General features: G+C 45.6%; 2 protein-coding genes across 2 annotated transcripts in view; one reads left to right on the top strand and one right to left on the bottom strand.

Moving 5' to 3' along the window:
- LOC119650577 (methyl-CpG-binding domain protein 5-like) overlaps positions 1 to 8,748 on the bottom strand; it is a 372,857-nt gene extending 364,109 nt beyond the window's left edge. Inside the window, exon 1 of the mRNA XM_038053402.1 lies at positions 7,886 to 8,748. The gene's annotated coding sequence lies outside the window, so the exon portion shown is untranslated. The remainder of the gene's footprint in view (positions 1 to 7,885) is intronic.
- Positions 8,749 to 18,946: 10,198 nt separating this feature from the next.
- On the top strand, positions 18,947 to 21,050 carry LOC119652598 (nucleoporin Ndc1). The gene is made up of 2 exons (XM_038056825.1): positions 18,947 to 19,101; positions 19,160 to 21,050. The coding sequence occupies exon 2, from the start codon at positions 19,208 to 19,210 to the stop codon at positions 20,957 to 20,959; it is 1,752 nt and encodes a 583-aa protein (XP_037912753.1). The 5' UTR covers positions 18,947 to 19,101; positions 19,160 to 19,207; the 3' UTR covers positions 20,960 to 21,050.
- The last annotated feature ends 1,296 nt before the right edge of the window (positions 21,051 to 22,346 follow it).

The raw sequence follows: 22,346 nt of genomic DNA, 5'->3' as shown, positions 1-22,346 counted from the left end.
AATCCTCTAGGCTACAGCCTGCGGTCGAATTTACACCGATTTGAAAGTTTGAAGTCCAGCCGCTTCATACCGTGCGTGAAGCGACCAATTCATGGCCTCACAGACTTCGGGCCTGTATAGCTACTAGAGGCGGCCATTTTGAATCATTTTTCTTTTCATTTGAAAGCTCTATCTTTTCCTTTTCTAATACTGTACTTTTCCATTGATTTGGTTTATTACTTCGTGAGAAATAAAGATTTGTTTGATTGACAGAACTTATGGCTATACTATGAAGATTTTTTTCAAAATGGTGCGTATCAATTCTGTAATAAGGAAGCAGAATTGGCGGAATATGCTCTATATATAATAACCATTGGACATGCTGCGAACTAGAGGAGGGTGAATTCGCGACCCAGCCAATTGCGCTGAGATTGGGCAACGCATTTAAGGTAATATCCGACGGGCAGTGCATATCATGGTGAGTATAATCACTTTAGATTCTTTAACGAATAAGGCGCACTACCTCTACTGGGGAAGGAGAGCGAACCCATCCGAAATGACAGTACACTTTCGAAACTCTGTAAATAGGAGGTAGCAACAACGGCGGGATAATTGTGAAAGGACCCGTACAAGACTGATTTCAGGAATTCAGAACAGATGGAGCAGGCGGACGCAGAGAATTCAATTCCCTATGGTAAGTGGATATTGCGAGAGATATTTACACAACTTTGGACTGGAAGAGTCAACTGACGGTTCCGAATATACCGCTATAACTAGTGATTCGGAGCACGATACGTCCCATCGTCCGAAATTCATATGAGAGAGAGGAGAATTGATGCAACGCCGCCTGGTGGGGAATACCTTCCGTGTAGACATAAACCCATAGTCCTCTCAAGACACAAATTCATGTAAAGATCAACTCCAGGGTCCCGTCACAAGCACTGGCTTATGCTGAGTGAGGACTTCTTGTCAGTACCTACGGGTGTAAGGGCCTATATAACCCTTCCACCGCAGTTAAGGGGTACGGCCAACAAACGCCCTCCCTCGCAACTCCAGAATTTAACCTAAATTTGCACCAGATATTTGTACACCACACTAATCTGTACCAAATAATACTCGCCTTTGAAAACCCCCTGAAACAAATATGAATAACGAAACTGACGAAGGGTAATTCAGAATTCCAGGGCACAATCCAAGTGGAATTGATAAAGAGGTATTGTATAAACTCGGTTTGAAGCGAGGACAACGTTTCCCTCCCAGTCTCTTCAATGTAAATTTGGAAGGAACGTCGCTACTAAAATCAATTCAGCCAGCAACATAAGGGTGGCACGTTCAACACTCGTTAGTTACAATACTTAATAACAGATGATTCGAATGTTAGTAAGCAGTTCCGTGTCAAAGTATTTGCGTATCCTTTTGGAATTTTCAGCGAGGGCCGCCTTCAAGTGACCCAAGTTTCAGAATTAGAACCATACATTTCGAGCAGATTTCAACAGAAGAATTTGTTCATCCTCTACTTCCGCAAACATTGCCGAAATTTTGGGCCATTTGAAGCAATGAAACGAATGAAATTGGGGAAGCGAAGACCTGGGACCCTACACTGTGGCTCAGTGAATTCTTCAATCGAGTTGCTAAGGATGATAAAACACCTTCTGACTGGCAAGAAAGTACCACCGCTCCAATATGGAAAAAGAAAGGTAGTCCAGCAGAATGTTCAAACTACCGTCCGATCCGGTCACTGCCCCATACCATGAAGATTTTCGAACAAATTTTTAACAGTCATATTCACGAAATCGTTCGGCTGTGGTAATTTACTACTACACTAAGGGTATCCAGTTAAGTCCTTGAGGGTTTAACGTGAGTACTTGTCTCGACGATTTAATCCCACGGTCTTCTTAAGACACGGATTGATTTTGTGACTACAATCAGAGCCCCGCTGCGACAAGCAACAACCGTGCCCGTCTATACCAAATGCATGGCTTAGCATTCATACTGGTGGATGCAAGACCTACCTAAATCTCTACCGAACTAAGGAGTACGGCTCCCGTGTTGAAACGCAACACCACACAGGGGCCCGAAGGTCTCTTCTCGCTTGAGCATCACCACAACCCCGATGAAGCTCCCATTAGGGGGCCAACCGCATATAACCGAGTATGAGAGTCCAGGGGCTACCTCGGTTCCCATTGTACCAGTATATCCCTGGTAAGGTTTCGTGACCAAATTGCCACTCGGGTGTGATCGCCCTGATTAAGCCTTTGGAGCATTCGCCTACTGCATCACGGCCGGCAAGCCAAAGTGAGTACAACGTCTCCCGGAGGTTCTCCTCGGCCACTTGGTTTTGATTTGATCGATAGGGTTGCCGCCCCGTCTTTCTCACCGCCACCTCTGAGCACCACTAAGGGTGTCCAAAAATACGTGAAGATAGAAACAAAGGATTGTAACTCTCCAAGTGGTACGAAGTCACACCTGCGACTTTGTGAAATCAAGACGTGGATTTTGGAGACTCCAGAACCATGTTCCCCACGGAGAAATCTGTAGTAGACAGGCTCTCCACTTCTATGGAAAACCTGCACCTGATGTCTATGTCTAGGCGAGGCGGTCAGCCAGAAAGGATAGTACAGCAACTCCCTTAATGAGAGGAACTGGAAACCTCAACTCTTCCAAAAAACAGGAGAAGAAGGTTCAACTTCAGCCGCACAGGGGAAGAGGCTACAGGCTTGCATGTCAGAACCTTCCCTTCCGCCTCTACCAGGAAAACTGGAACAAAGGGAAGCTGGTAATGTGGACGCAACTGGTCCAATTCCGGTATGTAAAAACAGATCCATGCAGCCCAGATACCGTGAACCTGAGAGAGCTCCCAACTGACGACAACGGAAAACACTAGGAAAGAAGGCGAAGTTTCTTAAGAATGAGGACATGACCGTTACTACACTACAGTGTGGCGATAGCCATAAAAATCGAACGTAAGAAAACGGAACTTTCAGCGGAACGTGAGGACAAATTGGTAACTCTGATGAGATTCACGCTGAATACACAAGACTTTTCAATTAGCGGCGGTTTTCATTTTATACTACACTTATGTTTACAAACATTAGAGTTAGTCAAATGAACCAGCAGCATGCCAAAGCCTCATCCCATCTAGAAGGCTGGCAAAGTTGCAGGGCTGTCCTTATATACTTCCGGTCCAAAAGCCATGCATTCACTTTAACAAAATCTGTGGTATTGGATCAGTAAAGGGACCTACTTCAATGAGAGATCCTCGAGACCGAAGCCCTGCGTCCTGATGTCAAAATTGTTAGAAGTAACGATGCTAAGACAATTCTGTTCCCTGGACCTAGTCGCAGTCAACGTACAATACCAGGTTAATGACAAGAGGAGAAATGTCATAGTTACCTCTGCATCTTCACCCAATGATTTTTTGTGTCCTCCGCCAACGCAAGAACTAAAGGATCTGGTAGTATATGCAAAATTAAATGGTCTTGAACTCATAATAGGTTGTGATACGAACGCTCTGAATATTTGCTGGGGTAGTAGCAAATGCAATCCTAGAAGAGAGAAGCTGTTTGATTTTATCACTTCAGCTGGTCTGATAACCTCTGAACGTAGAGTGCAGCCCTATGTTCGTGGGAGTAAGAAGAAGTGAATTTATTGACCTAACAATCTGCACTTTAAAGTTGTTAGAGTTGATTATAAACTGGCGAATACTAGATGGAATCTCACTCTCAGATCACCGTTACTTAAAATTTGGTCTGATTATTGCAGGCGAACAGCCTGTAATACAAATACGAAATCCAAGGAATATGAATTAGACAAAGTTCAATGGTCTTCTTTGCGGGGATTTGGCGACAAAGCGGAGCTCCATAGGGGACTAACGACTCCTTTGGTGATAGAAGATCAATTTGAAACTCTGAATCGGCCACTTTTAGAGTGCTTTGAAGATACTTGCCCTATTTCCCGAGGCCAACATGGTAAAACAGTTCGATGGTGAAACTGAGGACTGCAAAGACTCAGGAAATCAACTCTAAATCGTGCTTGCCAAAGGAATAAGGATGAAGATTGGTTACACTTTCGGAACTTACAACGTGAATGGAAGAGACTCGTAAAACGTTAGATACGAGACTCCTTTAGAGCATACTGTGCAGAATCTTTAATAAGGATGAGTCGTCAAGTTAGACTGTGTTATAATAGAAAACCGGATGACAATTTCACGAGCTCCAGAGCTGAATCTATACAGACTCTCTTGGAAGTACACCGCGCTGGGCAACAGGTCTCAGTCCTAGGAGGAATGGAATTGGCGGTTTCCGCAAACCTTTCAACATGAAGATGTGCCAAGGGGAATTGGGACACTACGAGAGCGGTTGTTACCAATGAAAAGGTAGATAGATAGCTACTATACTATCCTTTGGATACTTCAAAGCACCTGGCATGGATTGCATCGATCCAGTGAGGTTAAAGGAGGATATAGAGCTTTTAGAGCGACTTCTAAGAAACATTTTTCGAGGATGTCTTGCTCTGGGCTGCGGGCTTCCTCTTAGCAGAAGATTAAATTTGTCTTTATACCTATGCTTGAAGAAATGACTATTCAAATTTTTGCTGAGATATCTGAAGAGACTGGTAGAGCATCACATTCGCGAGAATTCGCTAAAGCCGCACCTACTCAACATCCTAACCAACGTGGAAAGCCCTGTGAGTCTACTCTTCACTCTTTGGTTTCAAAGATAAAAGACGCGAGTACGCGATGGGGATGTTCATGGAAATTGAAGGAACATTTGACTATGCGCCCTACCAAAAATTGTATTGATGAAACTTTAATTATGTGGATCTATGCTATACTAACGGAGAGATTGCTTTGTGCTGAAGTGGATGTTGATCGCGGAAGTGGCGAAAGGCTGTTCTCAAGGTGCTGTGCTATCGACACTTCTGCGGAGTATGTTGATCGACTCCCTACTATGCGAACTACAAAATCTGCCAAAACACGCTCAAGCTTATGCTGATGATGTGACAGTGTTAGTTGCTGGGGGAAATCTTGGAGCGTTGTGTAGGAATACATAACGCGCCATTGATTTTATTGACAGTTGGTGCCTCAGGCACGGACTTTCAGTAAATCCAAATAAACCCAGAATGGTATTATTTATAAAAAGGAGGAAACTGAATGGTCTTTGGCTTCCAAACAGGACTACTACCCTTCAACTCTCTGAAACTGTAAAATATCTGAGATTCATTGTAGGCAAGGAGCTTCTTTGGAGCAAACATGTAGATGTGAAGATGAAACAAGCTCGCACAGCGTATAGACTGTGTAGGCCTCGATATGAAAACTTAGGCCTCAGGTAGTAATGTGGATATATGTTGCTATCATTAAGCCAATGGTCGCTTATGCACCCATAGTGTGGTGGGTTAAGGTGAAGCAAAAGAGCACTGTAAACTAGCCACACTGCAAAAAAAATGTGTGTCTGGGTATTACCAGTACCAAGAGCACCACATTCGGCGCAGCTCTGAATGCATTACTCAGTTTGCAACTATTGAATTTGTTTATTCAGAGCAATGCAATGAGAGCAGCTCATAGACTAAATCGATTAGATCTATGGGGGAACAATGGTCGTGAGGGGTAGAGCATTGAAAGAGTTATTGCGAGAACTGAATTCAGTTTTCGTAATACTCCCTCTGATTCGCGAAGTTATCTTGAAACGAAGAGAAAACTGGGACGAACCAAAGGAATGCGTGTCAGGATAAACTGACGTCTTCTACTCCGATGGCTCAAAAACAGGAGTCTAGTGATAGAAGTAGTAATAGAAGTGAGTCTTTCCCTTAAAACAATATACAACGGTCTTGCAAATTGACGAACGCTTGAAGGGCAGGCGTAGCGATAGTCAAGCTGCATTGAAGGCGTCGAGCAGTCCTTTGATCATTTAAAAAATTGTTCAAATCGATTAAACTCTCTTTCTATATTCAATGTGATGAAACTTCTCTCGGTGGTGTAGAGGGAAATGAAATCTAGGTTGCTTTAGCAAAAGACAAAACTTTCCCCACACCCGGGCCGGAACCAGTAATTGTGGTGTCAGTAGCATTGGCTAATGCTGCTGTCAAAAACTGGGAACAAGTTTCCCATAATGAGACGTAGCTGAGCCTTAATGCTGCTAAACACACCAAACTTTTCCTGTCAGAAACAAGCAAACAACGTTTATCCTGTCGAAAAGCAAGACGACTTGCAGAAGTATTGTGGGCATTCTGAGTGGCCATTATTCACTAGCTGGGCATATGTTCAGAATAGGAATTATCCAAGATGATGCGTGTCCATCCTGTAATGAGGAAGCAGAATTCACGGAACATTTTCTATGTGCAAAGACGTTTTCGCTGGAAGGAGAGAGAGATACCTTGGTCATAAAATTACGGCACCAAAACCTGAAAGGAACGAGTGTGTCACGGGACGGGAGTTGTTGGCAGTAGTTGAAATGATGAGACATTTCCATGAGTAACTCTGTAAATCCTTTCATTTTTGCAAGGACTATGCGGTATTATACTTCATACGGACATAGTCACAACCATCATGACACTCCTATGAGAGGACGGACCAGAAATAAGCGGGCTCAGGTCACTTTTTCCAGGAATTCTCCTAAGTCATATGTTCTCACTACAGCAGTTAAGCTTCGATGAAGTTTCGTGGCAAGAGCCACCTTTGATCAATTCCTTGCGGGGTCAGAACTAATGGTCCTGCTTAGATACGTGTGGGCAACATTCCCCAACGGCTAGTTGCCGAGATTTGTGGCAAACCCCGGAGAGTATAAGGAATGTTGTCTTGGAAGTGAAGACGACGCCAAGAATAATTCAGAATACTAAGCGCGACAATGGAATTCGCTTCCTTTCACGAAGATGCCCGTCCCATAATGATAACATCATCAAATGTAATTAGGATACTATCCTGGACGTTGACCTGTATTTTTCTGGGGATGTTTTCCAAAGATGGAAGGAATGAGGATGGCGAAAACGGATGTCTTTGCTGAATTCTGGGGTAATTGATTAATTTCCATTGCAACATGTGTTGGAATTTTATATTTATCATAGTAAACGTTCTGCACCTGGCAGGATGGGGCGTTTCGATCAAGGATGAAAAAGGAAACCAAATGAAAGGAAAAATTCTTCGATCGGCGGGGATTACGCGAAGTGCAGAGAGTTGAAAATCAGATAAGGAGAATAATCCTCCATCGAACGGTTAAAAATAACTTTATCCTGGACTGAGGTCGATGGGACTCAGTCCCTCATGCTCCAACTTGGAGTTACCCTGACCGGGCTTCAGCCACCCCCAATCATCCATTCAGCACGTCCACTTGATCGAAAAACTTTCTCCACCAGCGGCTAATCCTCTCATTTCATACACCATCGACTCCAAGTGAAAATCATTGGGAAAATGCCAAGAAGAAAATCTCCTTGAGAGAAATCGATCACAAGGACGACAGCTGATGTCCGTGGGGTGTTGAGGTCATACGTGAATGAATCACTCGGAAGGCGGCCGCCCACTCGCAGCACATGCTCCCCATCGCATGTCACGGCCAAAGTGGATTCAATTTGGTCGATTAAAAGCAATTTATTTCGCATTTGGAGCTGAAAACCTGCGAAATTGCATTCCTTCCGCCAGCCGGCACCAATCGCCGAATGTCACCTCAGCGTGCCGTTCACAAACGTTACCGCAACACGCCACCGATGCGAGGAGACTGTCATAAAGTGATAAAACGCTCGAAAAACAAACAGTGCCATTGCCCGTCATCGTGGACGGAGCGCGGAGTAGTCTTCCGAGGCGTTTGTGGTCGACCTAATTTTATGGCTCCAATAAAAATAAATCTTGCCAGCGAAGACGAGATAGCGACGAGCAAAGGTCGAGGGTCGCACGCTCGTCTTCCGCCAGGGCACTTACCTGCTGCTGGTATTTATGATGCGACATATCCTTGTCCCGGGTATCCGCACGGGGCTGAACTGGAACCGGCGAGCGAGACTGCAGGCATCACAATCGATAGGCAAATCACTGAATCCGTGGAACTGAGGCAAATTCGGAAACTGTGCTAAACCGAGAAACTAGGCCACTGCGAATTTGGGGGATGGGGCGCGCCGGAAGGGTAATCCAAGGGCAATTCCGCACAATCACTGCGAGCCGCTCTCGGCGGACTATCTCCGGCGGTTTTCAATTTATGCAACTATCGCAAGGCCACTGGGGCGGGCGAACGAGGAAAATTCAGATAATTTCACGCACAATCGCTCAAATGACAACAAACCGCACGCGAGATGGAACTTTTCCTTTCGGCACACTTTCCAGCGACCGCGGACCCAAATCGAGTTCTCCTGCGTCCGTGAGCGGGCTGACCGGGTGCTTCCCTGCTCCACGTTACAAGGACACTTCACTCTATGCAATTCAACCAGGCACGGCTCGTCCGTGCAATCGAATTTTTCACAATGCGAGCGCAACCGAGAAACGACTCAAAACTTTGACACACAACACCTGCTTGCGCGTTTACGGAAAGCCTCTGCCGTCATTCTGACGGGTCGAGCCGCGTTCGCGATCGCCAATCTGCACCGCAGGACTCGTGGAAATCCAGGAAAATGCACCGAACCACACACTTTTCACGGTAATTAACGATTTATTGACGACTAAATGCCAGATAAGTTGAATGGGAACGCGAAGATGACACCTGAAAGGCAAACGGCGACAAATGCTCAACGAACGAACGACAACGACACGGACGTCGTTGTATGCGTACGCAATCACTGCGAATGAGAAATTTTCAAAATGGCCACGGGAATTTTTCTCGACATTGCACAATTTTCCTCGGGGTTGTCCAATTGGGGAATTTTACTGACATCTGGTGCCGGTATTTTTCGTCGGTATGGTAATGACCCTTGTAACGGAAAAAAGCAAATTTGAAACAAGATAACTCAGTCTTTGAAAATATAAATGAGGTTTTGGCGGCAGGATTTATGTATTTACAAATGGAACAGGAAAGGGAATTGTAAAAAATCAAATCGTTGCCATAACACATAAAACAGTTTATTTTAAAAAGGAAATTGTAGTTTCTACAATGACGAGCGTTAATTAATATTAATATTTGAGAATTTGTGAAGTCATCCAGCTGCACGAGGGCACACTTTAAATAAGTTGCTTAGAGCTATTTTTCCTGCTTTATTGAATAAGTATTAGACATATATTGCTCACATCTCTAGCTTATGTTAATGAAACCTCCAAGGGCACTTTTCAGACCCAGAACGCAATTATTAGGGTGTTTTCAAATTGAGATTTTTCGAAAAGAAATGCATGTGAAATTTACTAAAAACAAAAACGCTAAAATTGTGACAAGGAAAAACTTTGATTAGTTAGTTTTTAGTTTAGTTTACTGGGGGGAGTCACAGCTCCGAGTACTCAGGCCATTGTTAGGCCCATTGTGCTATCCCCGTAAATCGCCTATTCAATGGCTTCCCGCCTACGGCGTTCGCAGGCTTTAGCGAATCTGAGAACATTCTCTAGAGGCAGAGAGTGTGCAGATTCTTCATTGAAGAAAATTTTGCCAAGGTGTCTTCGTCTGAGATCTGAGGATGCCAAGCAGCTGCATAAAAAGTGCTGAGCCGTCTCCTCCTCCTCCTCACATTGGCTGGACATAGCCGAAACCACTACCCCAATCTTTTCCGTATGATAGTTTAAGGAGCAGTGTCCCGTTAAAAGCCCTACTAGGGTTTTCATGTCCCACTTCTTAAGACAACAGCTCTAGCGATTCCAGGTTCTTTCACAAGGATTTCAGCCTCTCGGCAAGAGTCCAAATTTCTCCACTCGGTTGCGTGAATCCTTGCAATTTCACCCTTCAGAGTAGACTTGACAGTAGCTGGTCGAATTCCAAAGCTGGTTCTGGCCCCACCATTGTGAATCTAGACCCTCGGCGAGCCAGTCTGTCAGCTTCCTCATTACCAGCGATGTTAGAGTGCCGCGGCACCCACATCAGGAATGTTTCGTTCAGTCGGCCAAGTTTCAGCAGCACCTGATTGCAGCTCCACACCAACTGGCTTGATATGTTGTTGCCATTTAGTGCTGATAATGCCGCCCGACTGTCGGAACAGATTCGAATGGTGCGACCCCTCCATTTTTCTGCTGCCAATGAAATGGCATATATCTCCGCCTGGAATATGGTCGTCGTTTTTCCGAGGGGTCGGGCCAGTTCTATAATCGGATTCTCCGAGAACACGCCTGCGCCCGATCCATCCTCCATGACTGACCCGTCGGTAAAGATTAAATTTAAGATAGCTTCAAGTGCCGCAGTCGGCGTAGTACTCATTGCTCCAATAATACTTAGTCAACCAAGTCCCTGAATCTGCGTTACCAGCTTCCTGCTGTTAGCAAAATTCAGTTTTGGCCACCAGACGATGCATGCATACATCAAAATGGGTTTTATTATGGATGTATACATCCAGTATATCCGTTTGGGTAAAATTCGCCAGGTCTTACCTATCACATTCCTACAGCACCAGAGCAATCTGCAGGATTTCTGATATTGTTCCTGGATATGATGCTGTGGATTTCATGCAGAGTTGCATTCAAACGGTCACATACTGTGTCCGCAAACTTGCCGGTAATTATTACGGCTAGGTCGTCCGCAAATGCTTGCGCGAAGACTTTTTTGTCCTACAGGAGCCACAGCAGGGTATTCATTACCAAGAGCCATAACAGTGGAGAGAGAACCCCTCCCTGTGGGCACCCGTGAGACGTCCTGCTTCAATAGACTTCTGGCCGACCGATATGTGGATTTTTCTCCACTCTAGCATGTCAAGGATCCAACTGATTAGCAGCGGTTCGATTCCATGCTGTCTTGCCGCATCACAAATTGCCGCGAATGAGGCATAATTGAAGGCACCTTCGATGTCCATGAATGCGCCTAAGGCGTATTCTTTTTCGGACATCGCCTCTTCAATTTTTACCGTAAGTTCATGGAGTGCTGTCTCCGTGGATTTGCCTTTCTGGTAGGCGTTTTGCCTAGGGTGAAGTGGCCACTTAGGAATGTGTGAATCCCTTATGAACCGATTTACTAGTCTTTCTAGTCCTTTTAGCAGAAAGGACATTAGGCTGATCGGTCGAAAGCTTTTTGCGTCTGTGTAAGTGGGTTTTCCTGGTTTGGGAATGAATAACACCTTCACATCATATAAGCGTGTGCTAGGCATGCGCGATATATATTCCCAATGTGTAGATCCAGGGCATTCCCTGACTAATTGAACATTGCGTCAAGCGTGGAATAAAACTTTACACTGCCCACAAAAAATTGTTACCTTATCTAGACATAAGCTTGTGGAGAGAACACCACGAGGCAAACATTGCGCACAATCCCTTCTGGCTCTTTGGAAGCGTTTCCATCCAATCGTTAGCGATACTCGGTCCCGAATGCTGGTTGCTTTCTTCTAAAAGATAAATTTTTCAAAAAATCGTAAAATTAAAACTCCGCCGTAGCCGGTCCCAACTCCGGTTGTTGACGGAAGAACGATAGATAGCTTCATTCCGAATGGCTGTACGCCACCGCAACATCTCACGAGATGGGTAAGGAAAGCGTAGGAACTTTGCAATCTTGCAGATTACTCATGGAGGAAATTATCACATCTGCAAGTTAGGTATAAAATGCAAATCCGAAAATATGTAGAAGGCGAAATTGGAGGTCCAGTACGGATAACCAGCGGAAGTCGTCTGACTTGGTGATTGGTTCGGGCTCCCGTATTGGACAACACGGCATGAAACGGCTAATCGTGTGGTGGTGCAAAGTCTAAGCACCACGATGACCAGGAGCATTGTTCCCCCTGTTGCAGCTTTTTTGCCACAATCTATGGCGACCACTTCAGCAGGTTCGCGTAGGCAGCAGAGAAAGTGGACTGAGGAAATGAACTTCTTTATCATCCACTTCTATTATGAAACAACGGCGGAGGCAGGCACAACAGGTTCGTGGAGCGTTTCCCGCAATACGCGCTCGGGTCGAGATCGTCGCGGAAACTAGTGGCCAAGAGTCGATGGGGACAAAGCAGGAATTACAAATGGTGCAACACCCCGCAGACACAAGATCCATTACTTGCTTTCCAATCCTCTACAAATTCATAACCATTATTAGTGGAAGGGTCAATGCGCACCTCGAGACCGTCCGAAGAGCAGGAGGACTGTCGAGTTGGATCAAGGAGCAAAGAGCAACTCATTATCAACTTTGTAATTGTGGGACTAGCAACTATAATAGAAGGCAAAGAAACCTCTTTACTTGCTATATCGATTATGCTAAGGTTTTCGAAAGCGTTCCACATACTTGGCTAATCTATGTCCTACATCTGCATCGCATTCTTCTTCTTCTTCTTTTTCTTCAGCCTTTGTTCCGTTCACAAGCAGGGTCGGTTTCGCCATTTGGCTCTATCGAATACCTGATCTGGGTACAATCTCGAGTCTTTTAAATCCCCATCCAGCGTATCAAGCCACCGTTGTGCCGGCCGGCGTTTTGGTCGTTTACCATCGACTTCGCTGATAGTGATTGTGCCTGTTTCATGGGGATCGGTCGTCAAAAATTCAGTTTTGTTTAGATTCAATCTGAGACCATGTTACATGGAGCGATCATTCCATTTTTGGACAAGTTGCTCGAGATCATTTTTGGTATCAGTTGCTAGAAAAGCATCATCTGGATAAAGCAGTGTGTGGCGTTAGACGTTGGATATCCCTTGTGATGGTGTCAATAACAAGAACAAAAAGAGTGGTGAGAGGACACTTCCTTGATGAATAACAACAGAGACACGAAGCGGTTTCGATACGCCCATCATGCTTCGAACGCGAATACGGTTGTCAAGAATGCGTTCAAAAATCTTCATGGTATGGGAGAGTAACCGGATCGGACGGTAATTTGAACATTCTGCTGGACTACCTTCCTTTTTTCATATTGGAATTGTGGTACTTTCTTGCCAGTCAGATGGTGTTCTTCCTTCCTAAATCACCCGATTAAAGAATTCACTGAGCCATAGTGTTGGGTCCCAGCTCTTCGGTTTCCAGAGCTCAGATGCGATGTCGTCAAATCCTGTCGCTTTCCCTGATTTCATTTTTTTTATTGCCTCCTTGACTTCGGTTGCGCTGACATGAAAGTCCTAGGGGGGGTTTAACGTGAGTACCTGCCGTGAAGGCATAATCCCACGGTCCTCTTCGGGCACGGATTGATTTTGGGGCCACAATCAGAGCCCCGCCATGCAAGCACAGCGGTCCTGGTTTATACTGAGTGTAGGCTCAGCATTCATACCAGTGGATGCGAGGCTTATCTCACACCTCTGCCGGCACTAAGGGGGTACGGCACCTGAGTTGTACAGCGTAACTCCACGCTTGAGCTCCGAGGAGCTCTGCCCGCGATGTAGGCATAACCACAACCACCATGAAACTCCCACTAGGGGGCCAACCGCAAATAACCGGGGAATTCTCCTGGAGCATATGCTCTCAGAGGGCCATCCTGGTTCTCATGGTACCAGATAACCTCCGGTGAAGCTTCGTGGCAGAGCCACTTCAGATGGCCCCTTGCAGGCTCGGGTCTGATCGCCCTCCTCGAGTACGTGGGAACGGAACTCCCCAACGGGTTAACAGTTGCACTGACAGGTGGAACTGGTCCAAATGTCGACAATGATTGTGGAAGTTGCGAATATTAGACATGTTTAGCCGTGATATTCAGGTGGAATTTGGATTAGACAAGTGTCGAATCCAAAGGTCATCACAAGCCGCAAGCCGAACACACCATTGGTGTTTCCACATCCAAGCTCTAACCGAGACAAACTTCTACAAGCGCCTAGGAATTCTTCGCATCTCTCGGGGAAGAATAAGATTAGAACATTGAATGTATTCACGGTCCCTTCACTGGCGGATACGGACTACTACGTCCAAATTTTAAATCCCTCATCTAAACTTCGCCGTGGAGCAGATTGACATCGGAGATAGGGGCATGGTTGGCATGGCAGGACAACATCACCGCCACGTTGACTCGCTCGGCGTTAGAGACGTTGGACCATCTCATTTCTGGCTGCACTGTTATGGCTCCGGTGTAATGGCATAATGCTGTATGTAAGGTGATTCATCAAAACCTTTCATACAAGCATGGTCTGATCACGGGAAAATATCTGGTTTATCGTTATATCGTATAGTTCCCATAACATTGTCAGTTACATGAGCATGCAAATGAATGTGTGTGACTACCGCGCCAGGGGCTGAATGGTCACAGGGGTTAAGATGTGGCCGTGAACGGTGAACTCTGTGTACCAGGCGTCCTCCAGTTTCAACTAGCTTTGCCTCGCCAAAAAGGTGCGCTGCCTAGATCGATTTATTTTCCCCGGTAAAAAAAGGCTATGGCTGCCACCTATGGGGAAGCAAACAATTAAAAAAAAAACAAAAGAATTTAACAGAACTTTGATCATGACGATCCAACCCTGAACTCTTTGATGGAGAACCTGAGTCTAGACTCAGATTCACCACTTATTGGGAAAGTGGGAAAGAACTCTATTGGGACCCAATCCTTAACGGACGAGCCGAAGCAGGCCCCTTCTATCAGCATTCCTGACCCCGGGCTCCAATCGATGCCACCTGCTGAGGCTTAAGTTTTGCCTACGAGTAAACCTCTGTCTTCGGGCAGCAAGCATATTCCGGGCAAACAGTCTTCGGGCAAAACAACGCCTGGTGCATCTGCGACTAAGGGTAAACCAAAGCGGTGGCGGTTTTCTGATGATCCCAACTCTTCGGCTATAATGACTGCAAAGAAGGATCGGCCAGTAAGGAGCAGCTTAGGAGGAAACTCCTCCTAGCGGTAAGGACTGCATCCTTGCAAGGGATTACACTACACTTTGAGACGGTAGGTGTATACCATTAAATGTCACGGATAAATTTTGCCGACGAAAGCAGGGACGAGTGGCTCAGACAGTACTGCTCCTTCTTCATCGGTGTGTGGGAGGATGCGCGACTGACCCTGAAAAGGGTTTCCGGGCTACCACCGTTTAAAAAATGCTTTCCGTAGCTTCCAGATGAGGAGCATAATGGTGATGAGGTCCTGAAACAACTTGGAGTCCAGAATAACCTCATCACCTCCACCTGGAGAGAGCCGATGACCGGGAACTTTCCTTACTATCGGCGTTCCTGAACCGGATATTAGGAAAGTTCGGGAACAAACGGGCCGGCTCTACTGCAGGCTTGGGACCGTCACATTACAAGTGTCGGCTCCTAAAACCATCGAAGGGGACGTGCAGTCCAAACCATCTTCATCTAAACCGTAGATGAGGTGCCATATCTCTCAGATAAAATTGCAGCATTGTAAAGCGGCAACTGCACTTATCAATCATCGGATCAATAGCTGCAAGACATGTACATAACTCATACAAGAACCATGGGTTGTTGATGGGGAAATTGAGGGCTTAAATTTCCGACATGCTAACTAACTGTATGCCAATGACTCCAAGCACAATGATCAAATTGACCATAAAAAGCCGATAGGGAGATAAACATGGTGTTCTGCTTATTTTGCTTTTGCTTATGACATAGACGAATTTCCCAGTAGAACGCTCATCATAGCTTACCAATATGACAGAAGTAGAGGCATGGGAATATTAGCGGATGTGATATTAAGGCGCGTCATGTATGCCGGGGAAATTCCAACATCAACGCGAGAGGATCGAGACTACTAGAGTATCTAGGCCATGGGAAAACGGTTTGGAGCGCGCAATGAGGGTGGCGAACGTATAGGCAATTTTGTGGACACCCATGCTCTTGTCAATACATTGATCATCAAACGATTGTCTCATCTTCCCTCATTTTATAGTAGGAACAGTAAAACGCAAATTGACTATATTCTCTTAAGACGCCGACACTTTACCAGCGTCACTGACTGCAAAGCCGTTCCCTATGAAACCATCGCACTTCAATATCGGGCTTTGATCGCTGTCTTGGGTATTAAGCCACTGATCAAACACAGTAGGAAACCCACTGACTCATCGCGAATTAAATGGTGGCGATTTCGTGTGAAGAAAGAAGAAAAGATCACACTTAAGCTATTACCAACCATTACGAATGTGGGAGAATCGTGGAACTAAGTTAAAGACACGATTCACAAAGCAGCTAATGCGACCCTCAAGATCACCAAGTCAGGTAAGCGGTTCATCAACCAAGATACTTGGCCTTGGAATGACAATGTTCAAATGAATGGATATCGATATCGACGTTAACAGGGTATCGAACACCGCTGCGTTAACGGCCATGTGCCACACGAACTTATATAGTATGCTCTACGACAAGAAGAAAAACTCGAGCGCTGGGTTCAATTGCTCTACCATGACCCGTAAAAGTAAAGTTCAAAGTGTGACGAGTGTATCAAAACCGCTCCGTGTCTTTGTCGGTGTTCATCAAGGAAGAGGCTTTTCACCACACCTCTTTGTTATTGTTATAGGCACCCTTACAGGAAGCACCCAACGTTCAGCACCCTACACATTGCTTTATGCAAATGATGTTTTCCTAGCGTCCAATAACAAAAGTGATCTCGAGCAACTTCTCCAAAAATCGAATGATCGCCTGATGCATAAATATGCATAAAATTGCAATCTAACATTTAGCGTAGTGTCCTCCGTCCTGTCGCCCTCTATAGTTCTGAGTGTTGGCTAACTATAAAAGACAATGAACGGCGTCTTGTGGCACTGGAGGCGAAGATGTTGAGTTGAACTAGTGGCGTGACACTTTTTGTTCACATCCGAAATGAGGATATCCGCCATCGATATGGGGTTGCACCGATCGTGGAAAAATTGCCAGAGAGGCGTCTTCGATAGTATGGTCATGTAATTCGCACTAACGAGAATTCGCTCGCTAAGGTTGGTCTGAAAATCTAAGTCAATGGTAAGCGACCAAAAGGCCGGCCGAAACAACGGGTGCTTGGTTCGCTAGGTGAGGATTTGAAAACCTCACGCCTCACAACCGATTACGACGAGTCGACCCCGCTTTTGAACGGGACAAAGGTTAAAGAAAAGAAGAAGATGAAGTGTTCCTTCATAATGTTTCTTCTACCTCTTGAGCAGCTCCGTTAATACACTTTGCAAGACGATTGAAAGGTTTGCGACCAAGTTCTTTCGTAATGCAATGTACACTTCTGAAATTGTTGCGTTCTGCGGGATCTTCAGCTTACCTGACCAGTGCAATAACAAATTCCTTTTTATCACGGCGTACATAACTTTACACTTCTCGGAATTTCGTACAGTATCAGAGCTCGAGCGCATCACGCTCGCCATTAGTCGCAGCGGTTAATAGAGCCTTCAATCCCTTCCATTCATCGATCCACTTCGAGGAGACACAAAATCGAGTTCACCAAACGAGAAAGCGACGACCCTTCAAACATCAAGTCAATGGTAGCAAGGCATATGGTGGAAGAGCGACATATCCACCTTTTAGATGCAGCGGAAAGCATATGTATCATCAAGGAAGGGAGCCAGGAAACCTTAAATCACGATGAAGGAAACTGCGCAAGGACCCTGGGAAAAAAGTTATGCAGCAGATAATAAAAAATAGGGGGAAAAATGGAAAGGATAGGAAAAATAAAAAACAATTACAGAGTAATTAGTAGAGCTAAAAGTTACGATATAAATAGGGGTAGTTTAAGACAGGTTAACTTATTAGGTACTAGCACTGAGGAAGAAGGCACGTGGTCTCCGAAACAATTGTATGCGGAAGGAAAATAAAAATATTTACAGTATAAGGAAAAACACCTAGTTCTTTTGTTAACTTATATATTAACTGTAAAAAAAACATGAACATTAATTTCAACTTGGTTAATCTGATTCCTCGTACGATGTCGGTCATTTAAAACCCAACTATTCTTATGACAAGCGCTGCGCTCGAACAATGTGCCACCAATGACATGTTGGCGGCACTTCCACCATTAATATTACGCTCACCAATATCGCGTTAGAGCCCCTCTTGGCGTCCAGATCACACACCACGGTCACAATGCCACCTTCAGGAAGCTTTCGCTGAACAGTGTGTAATTGCTCATAGAAAGCATTCTTCTCTACTATATCGGAAGTTGTGATGCTCCTTAACCTGGACCGAAATTTTGCAGAACCCGGCTACGAAGTCAAGACAGGGCACCTTGCGGTAGCCTTTAGAAATAACCCGACGCCAAATTCGAGTCTACTACCACTTGATTTACAGAGTACAATTGATAAAAAAAGAAGTGGAATAAAACGGAATTTTTGACGACCGATCCCCATGGAGCAGGCGCTATCACTGTCGATGGCAGTGGCCTGCCCAGAACTGAGCGATTTAAATATCTCTAGTCAATGCTATCAGCCAATGGAGAACTGTGTTATGAAATTGCTTCGCGTCTAACGCAACCTGGATGAAGTTGCGTTCCACAACTGATGTTCTTTGTAGTCGACGTACCAACGAACGTCTCAAATCTAAAATTTAACGCAATGTCGTCCGTCCTGTCGCTGTCTATGGTTCCGAATGTTGGCCGACTACAAAAGACAATGAACGGCGTCTTGTAGTAATGGAGACGAAGATGTTGCGTTCGACTAATGGCGTGACCCGACTCCGCTTGTGAACGGGAAAAAGGGCGAAGAAAAAAATAAGAATGTGTTTCCTCTTGCGCTAGGTCTGATAGTACTGGTGACTGAGTAAAGGATGAGAGGGATACTCTAAGACATAATATAAACAAATAAAAATAATTAATAAGTCATTCAAGATTGGGGAAGGAAACTTCTATTAATTTTTATCACCTAGTAAAAGGAGCGAAATCTATCCAAACAGAAATAATCCATTAAGTTAGAACTAAAATGTAGTTAGATTAATTTACGATACAATTGTCATACAATAGTAAAATTAAAAAAAAACCAATTTGCGTAAAAACTACCAACGCCTTCTTTTCTTAATTTCAAATCGTCTTATAACCGTCTACTTTTCCTTCTAGCACAATTGGCTGCCGAACCAGCTGCTCCGTGACATCTCGCTCGCGCGCCAAATGTCAAAATTCAAAGTGAAAAAATATCAACAGGAGTGCATTCACTCCGTAACGGCTATTTTTCATTGCGAACCGCATAATCTCAATTCAACTTCTGACAACGCACGTGAACTACTTCAAATAGGTAACATTCCGCTTTCGATTGATAGTTCAACGCCGTTCAACTTGGAAATACTCCACAGATTACGCCAATCTAACCTCAACCGCAAGTACCGGCTAAAAGCCTGAATATGTCTTCACCGGCAGAGCTCGAGTGCAAGAAACTCTGCGTTCGCCGCTGCCTCTTCGCGGTGACGTTCGGTATCGCCATCCAGTACCTGCTCCTGTCCATATTCCTGCTACTCGTCAACTTCAGCCTGCTCCATCCGATCCAGTGGGTAACGGAAACCTTCAGCCTGGTCTTCTCTGTATACACCTGGCTCAAGATCACTCCGCTGATCAGCGCTCTCGTGCTCTACGGCATATTCCTAGGGAATTCGTTCCTCGCCGTTCCGAAATATTACCCATCTCGGTTCGCCTGGCTCTGCGGAACGTTCCTGAAGAAATGGGTGTCGTTCGTGCTGCACGCCCTCTTGGGATTCCTCACGGCCTGGCTGTACGCTGGGTTCCTGAGCGAGGAGTACAACGTGCTGCTACGTGAATGCTACGAGGGATACTGCCTGAACGAGCGTTACATCTTCCTTGCGTTGGGAGGGGTCTACGCGGGATTGTATTATTTCTCCAAGGAGCGGTTCACTGGGGAGCCGGAGATCGTGTTCCCCGTGATTCAAGAGTGCAAGTACGTGAAGATTCGCTCGCAGATTTACTCGGTGATATACATGTCGTTGATGAAGTCGTTCGTGCCAGTCATGTGCTTTGTGCTCGTCTACTGGGTGGCCAGCTGGACTGTTACCAGCCGGGTCGCGGCAGTGTTCGACGCGGAACCGGACGAGTCCTTCAGCTCCTTGACTTCCATCATGCTCAGTTTCCGCCTCTTGCTGTACACGTGGATTCTCGCCTCGCAAATTCTCTGCAACATGTACTTGCTCTACATCTGCTTCATCATCGTCTTAACCACCGAAGAACACTTCCTCATCGAAAAGGGACCCGCGCTAAATCGCCAGGAAGGGGTGACCATAGTCGAAGCGTTGTCATTAAGCAAAGTCCCAATCGCTCAGCATTTGGCCTCGTTGGACCTTTTCAATTTAGCAACGTCGAAGTCTTCCGAACGGCGCCAGCAAATTTTCTCATTATCGGTTCCCGGGGGACATCCGTACAACTGGAACCAACTTTCTGGACAAGTCCTAAGTATGATCGATGCTTTCACCGATGAACTGACGCAATCTCGCAAAACCGCCCCAATCCAGTCGGCCTACTTCCAGAAGAAACTGCCGGGCCCAATGCCACCTGCCACACTAGAAGCCGAACGGATCCTCATCCGCCAATACAATGAGAGCTTTGGGATTCGTAACATGATGGGTTCGCCCCCGTGCAGATCACCTCCACCCTCCTGCAATATGACTTCCCCGGCGATGAATCCCTGCGATAGAGTCAACGATACCGTCGAGCACATCGGTCAAGTCATAAACGACGCCTGCCGCTCGGCGTTCTACAACATCCCCGGCTTTTACTATCTTTTTGGCGAACAGGAAGGTGCAAAGACAACATTCATCCTAGCTCGCTCGCAGGACATTATTTGGCTAACGCAAGCGTTGGCTGGACTGTGCGCTGCGTCTCTTACTGAGGATCGCTTTGGAGTAGTACAGAAGGAGCTTCCGGTAATAATCAAGTCGTTCCTGAGGCTGAAAGCGGAGCTGGACCAGATTTGCAACATGAACTTGAACGGGAAGAAATTGGACAGGAATTGCATTGCCTTGCGGAACGCCGTGAAGAGGAGTCTGTACAAGATCTGCACGGTCTTCGGTGACTACATCGGGGACCTGATTGCGGACATGGACGAGCTGCGGCGCGTTCAGTGTTATGTTAAATATTTGGAGACGTAGACGCTTAAATTATTTCTCGCTTATTTTTAAGTATTTTGATTTTTTATGACTGTTTTGTGATAGAATACATTTTCTACAATATTTTGAATTGGCGTTTTTGTTGTTTTATTGGCTTCGCTAATAATCCCAACCTTGGGTTTCAGTTTTACAAAATTTCGGGTTAGTACCAGAAATTTTTGAAGTGAATGCGGTGCATGAACTCTTGTCCTTAACTGTACGTGCATAACTGATATTTCAAATATTATGGATGCATCTGAAATGATAATTCAAAGGAGCCATGTTTGAAGAATACGCCACACGCTGGACAGCATGTCAACCTAAGAAGAAGATGAATTGATGCAGCAGAGCAACGCTTAATTTGACCAGCTGAGCCTGGTAATTTGAACAAGTTTCAGAAGCTCGCAGTGAATGGTCCTTTCCAGTATTTCCGGGGTAAATACTCACTCTTGAGGAGCTGGAAAGATTGAGGAACTTATCTTCATGGACATGTGTGAGGGATAGAATAAGGAGTCGTGTTTACCGGTATACGCTTTCGACTAGCTCTTATACGGCGGACTGGCTTCGGACTATAGTCCCTAAATTTCCAGGATGCAAGGGAACTGAATTGTCGACATGTGCTGAGTATAGTATACCAGGGGCGCACATGGTAATAGTTTACCTTTCCAAAGCCGCAGCAATTGCGAAGGGGGAACTTCTACGCCTCCTTATCATTCAAAACACAGGGATCTCCGCACAGGGTCATGGAGGGTTTTTAGACGTAAGGAGGAGGGCAAAGACAGAATCCGCACGATCGGGGTAGACGACCGATTCCTGGTGGCAATTAAACGTCGAAACTGCCTTGGCGATTACAGATTTGGTAACAGACCTGTGCACGTGGATAGGGAGAAATCACAAAATGATACTTCGGAGGGTACATTGGGTGGAAAGCCTACCGAGGTCCCTGAAGGAATCGCGGAGGCCATAAAGCCTGCAAGGGCAGAACCGAGCAGGAAAGTGGACTGCTGACAAGGGAAGAGGAGCACCTTGACCTAGACCTACTAGAGCTCAATTCGGACGGTGAAACATAAGGAAGTGCCATGTCGGAGGAGTAGGACAATACTTCGACGTTGGAGATAAGCTCCAAGCATTAATGGAGCCGATGGTGAGCACTAAAAGAGCCCAGCTAAACCTCTATTGCCCTGTGAGTTGGGTCTTAAGAGTATACTCAAAGTCTTCCCTGCTTGTCGTAAGAGGCGGCTAAAAGAGAAAGAAATGTTTGCGCTGGCAACTCACAAATTTTAAAACTTACTGCTACCGAAACGTTAACAATGCTTCGGATAGGGACTGGTTGGTGTCTGGGATGTGTGTACGCTCCTCGACAATGGTAGCGAGGGACCTTAGAATGTTC

Source organism: Hermetia illucens, chromosome 3 (genome assembly GCF_905115235.1).
Source record: "Hermetia illucens chromosome 3, iHerIll2.2.curated.20191125, whole genome shotgun sequence".
Classification (NCBI taxonomy): domain Eukaryota; kingdom Metazoa; phylum Arthropoda; class Insecta; order Diptera; family Stratiomyidae; genus Hermetia; species Hermetia illucens.
The sequence above is the reverse complement of the archived record's forward strand: the minus strand, read 5'-3'. Positions and strand labels throughout refer to the sequence as shown.

Bases quoted from the DNA above. Each gene is read 5' to 3' on its own strand.
- LOC119652598 (XM_038056825.1), top strand. From the start codon at position 19,208: ATGTCTTCACCGGCAGAGCTCGAGTGCAAGAAACTCTGCGTTCGCCGC.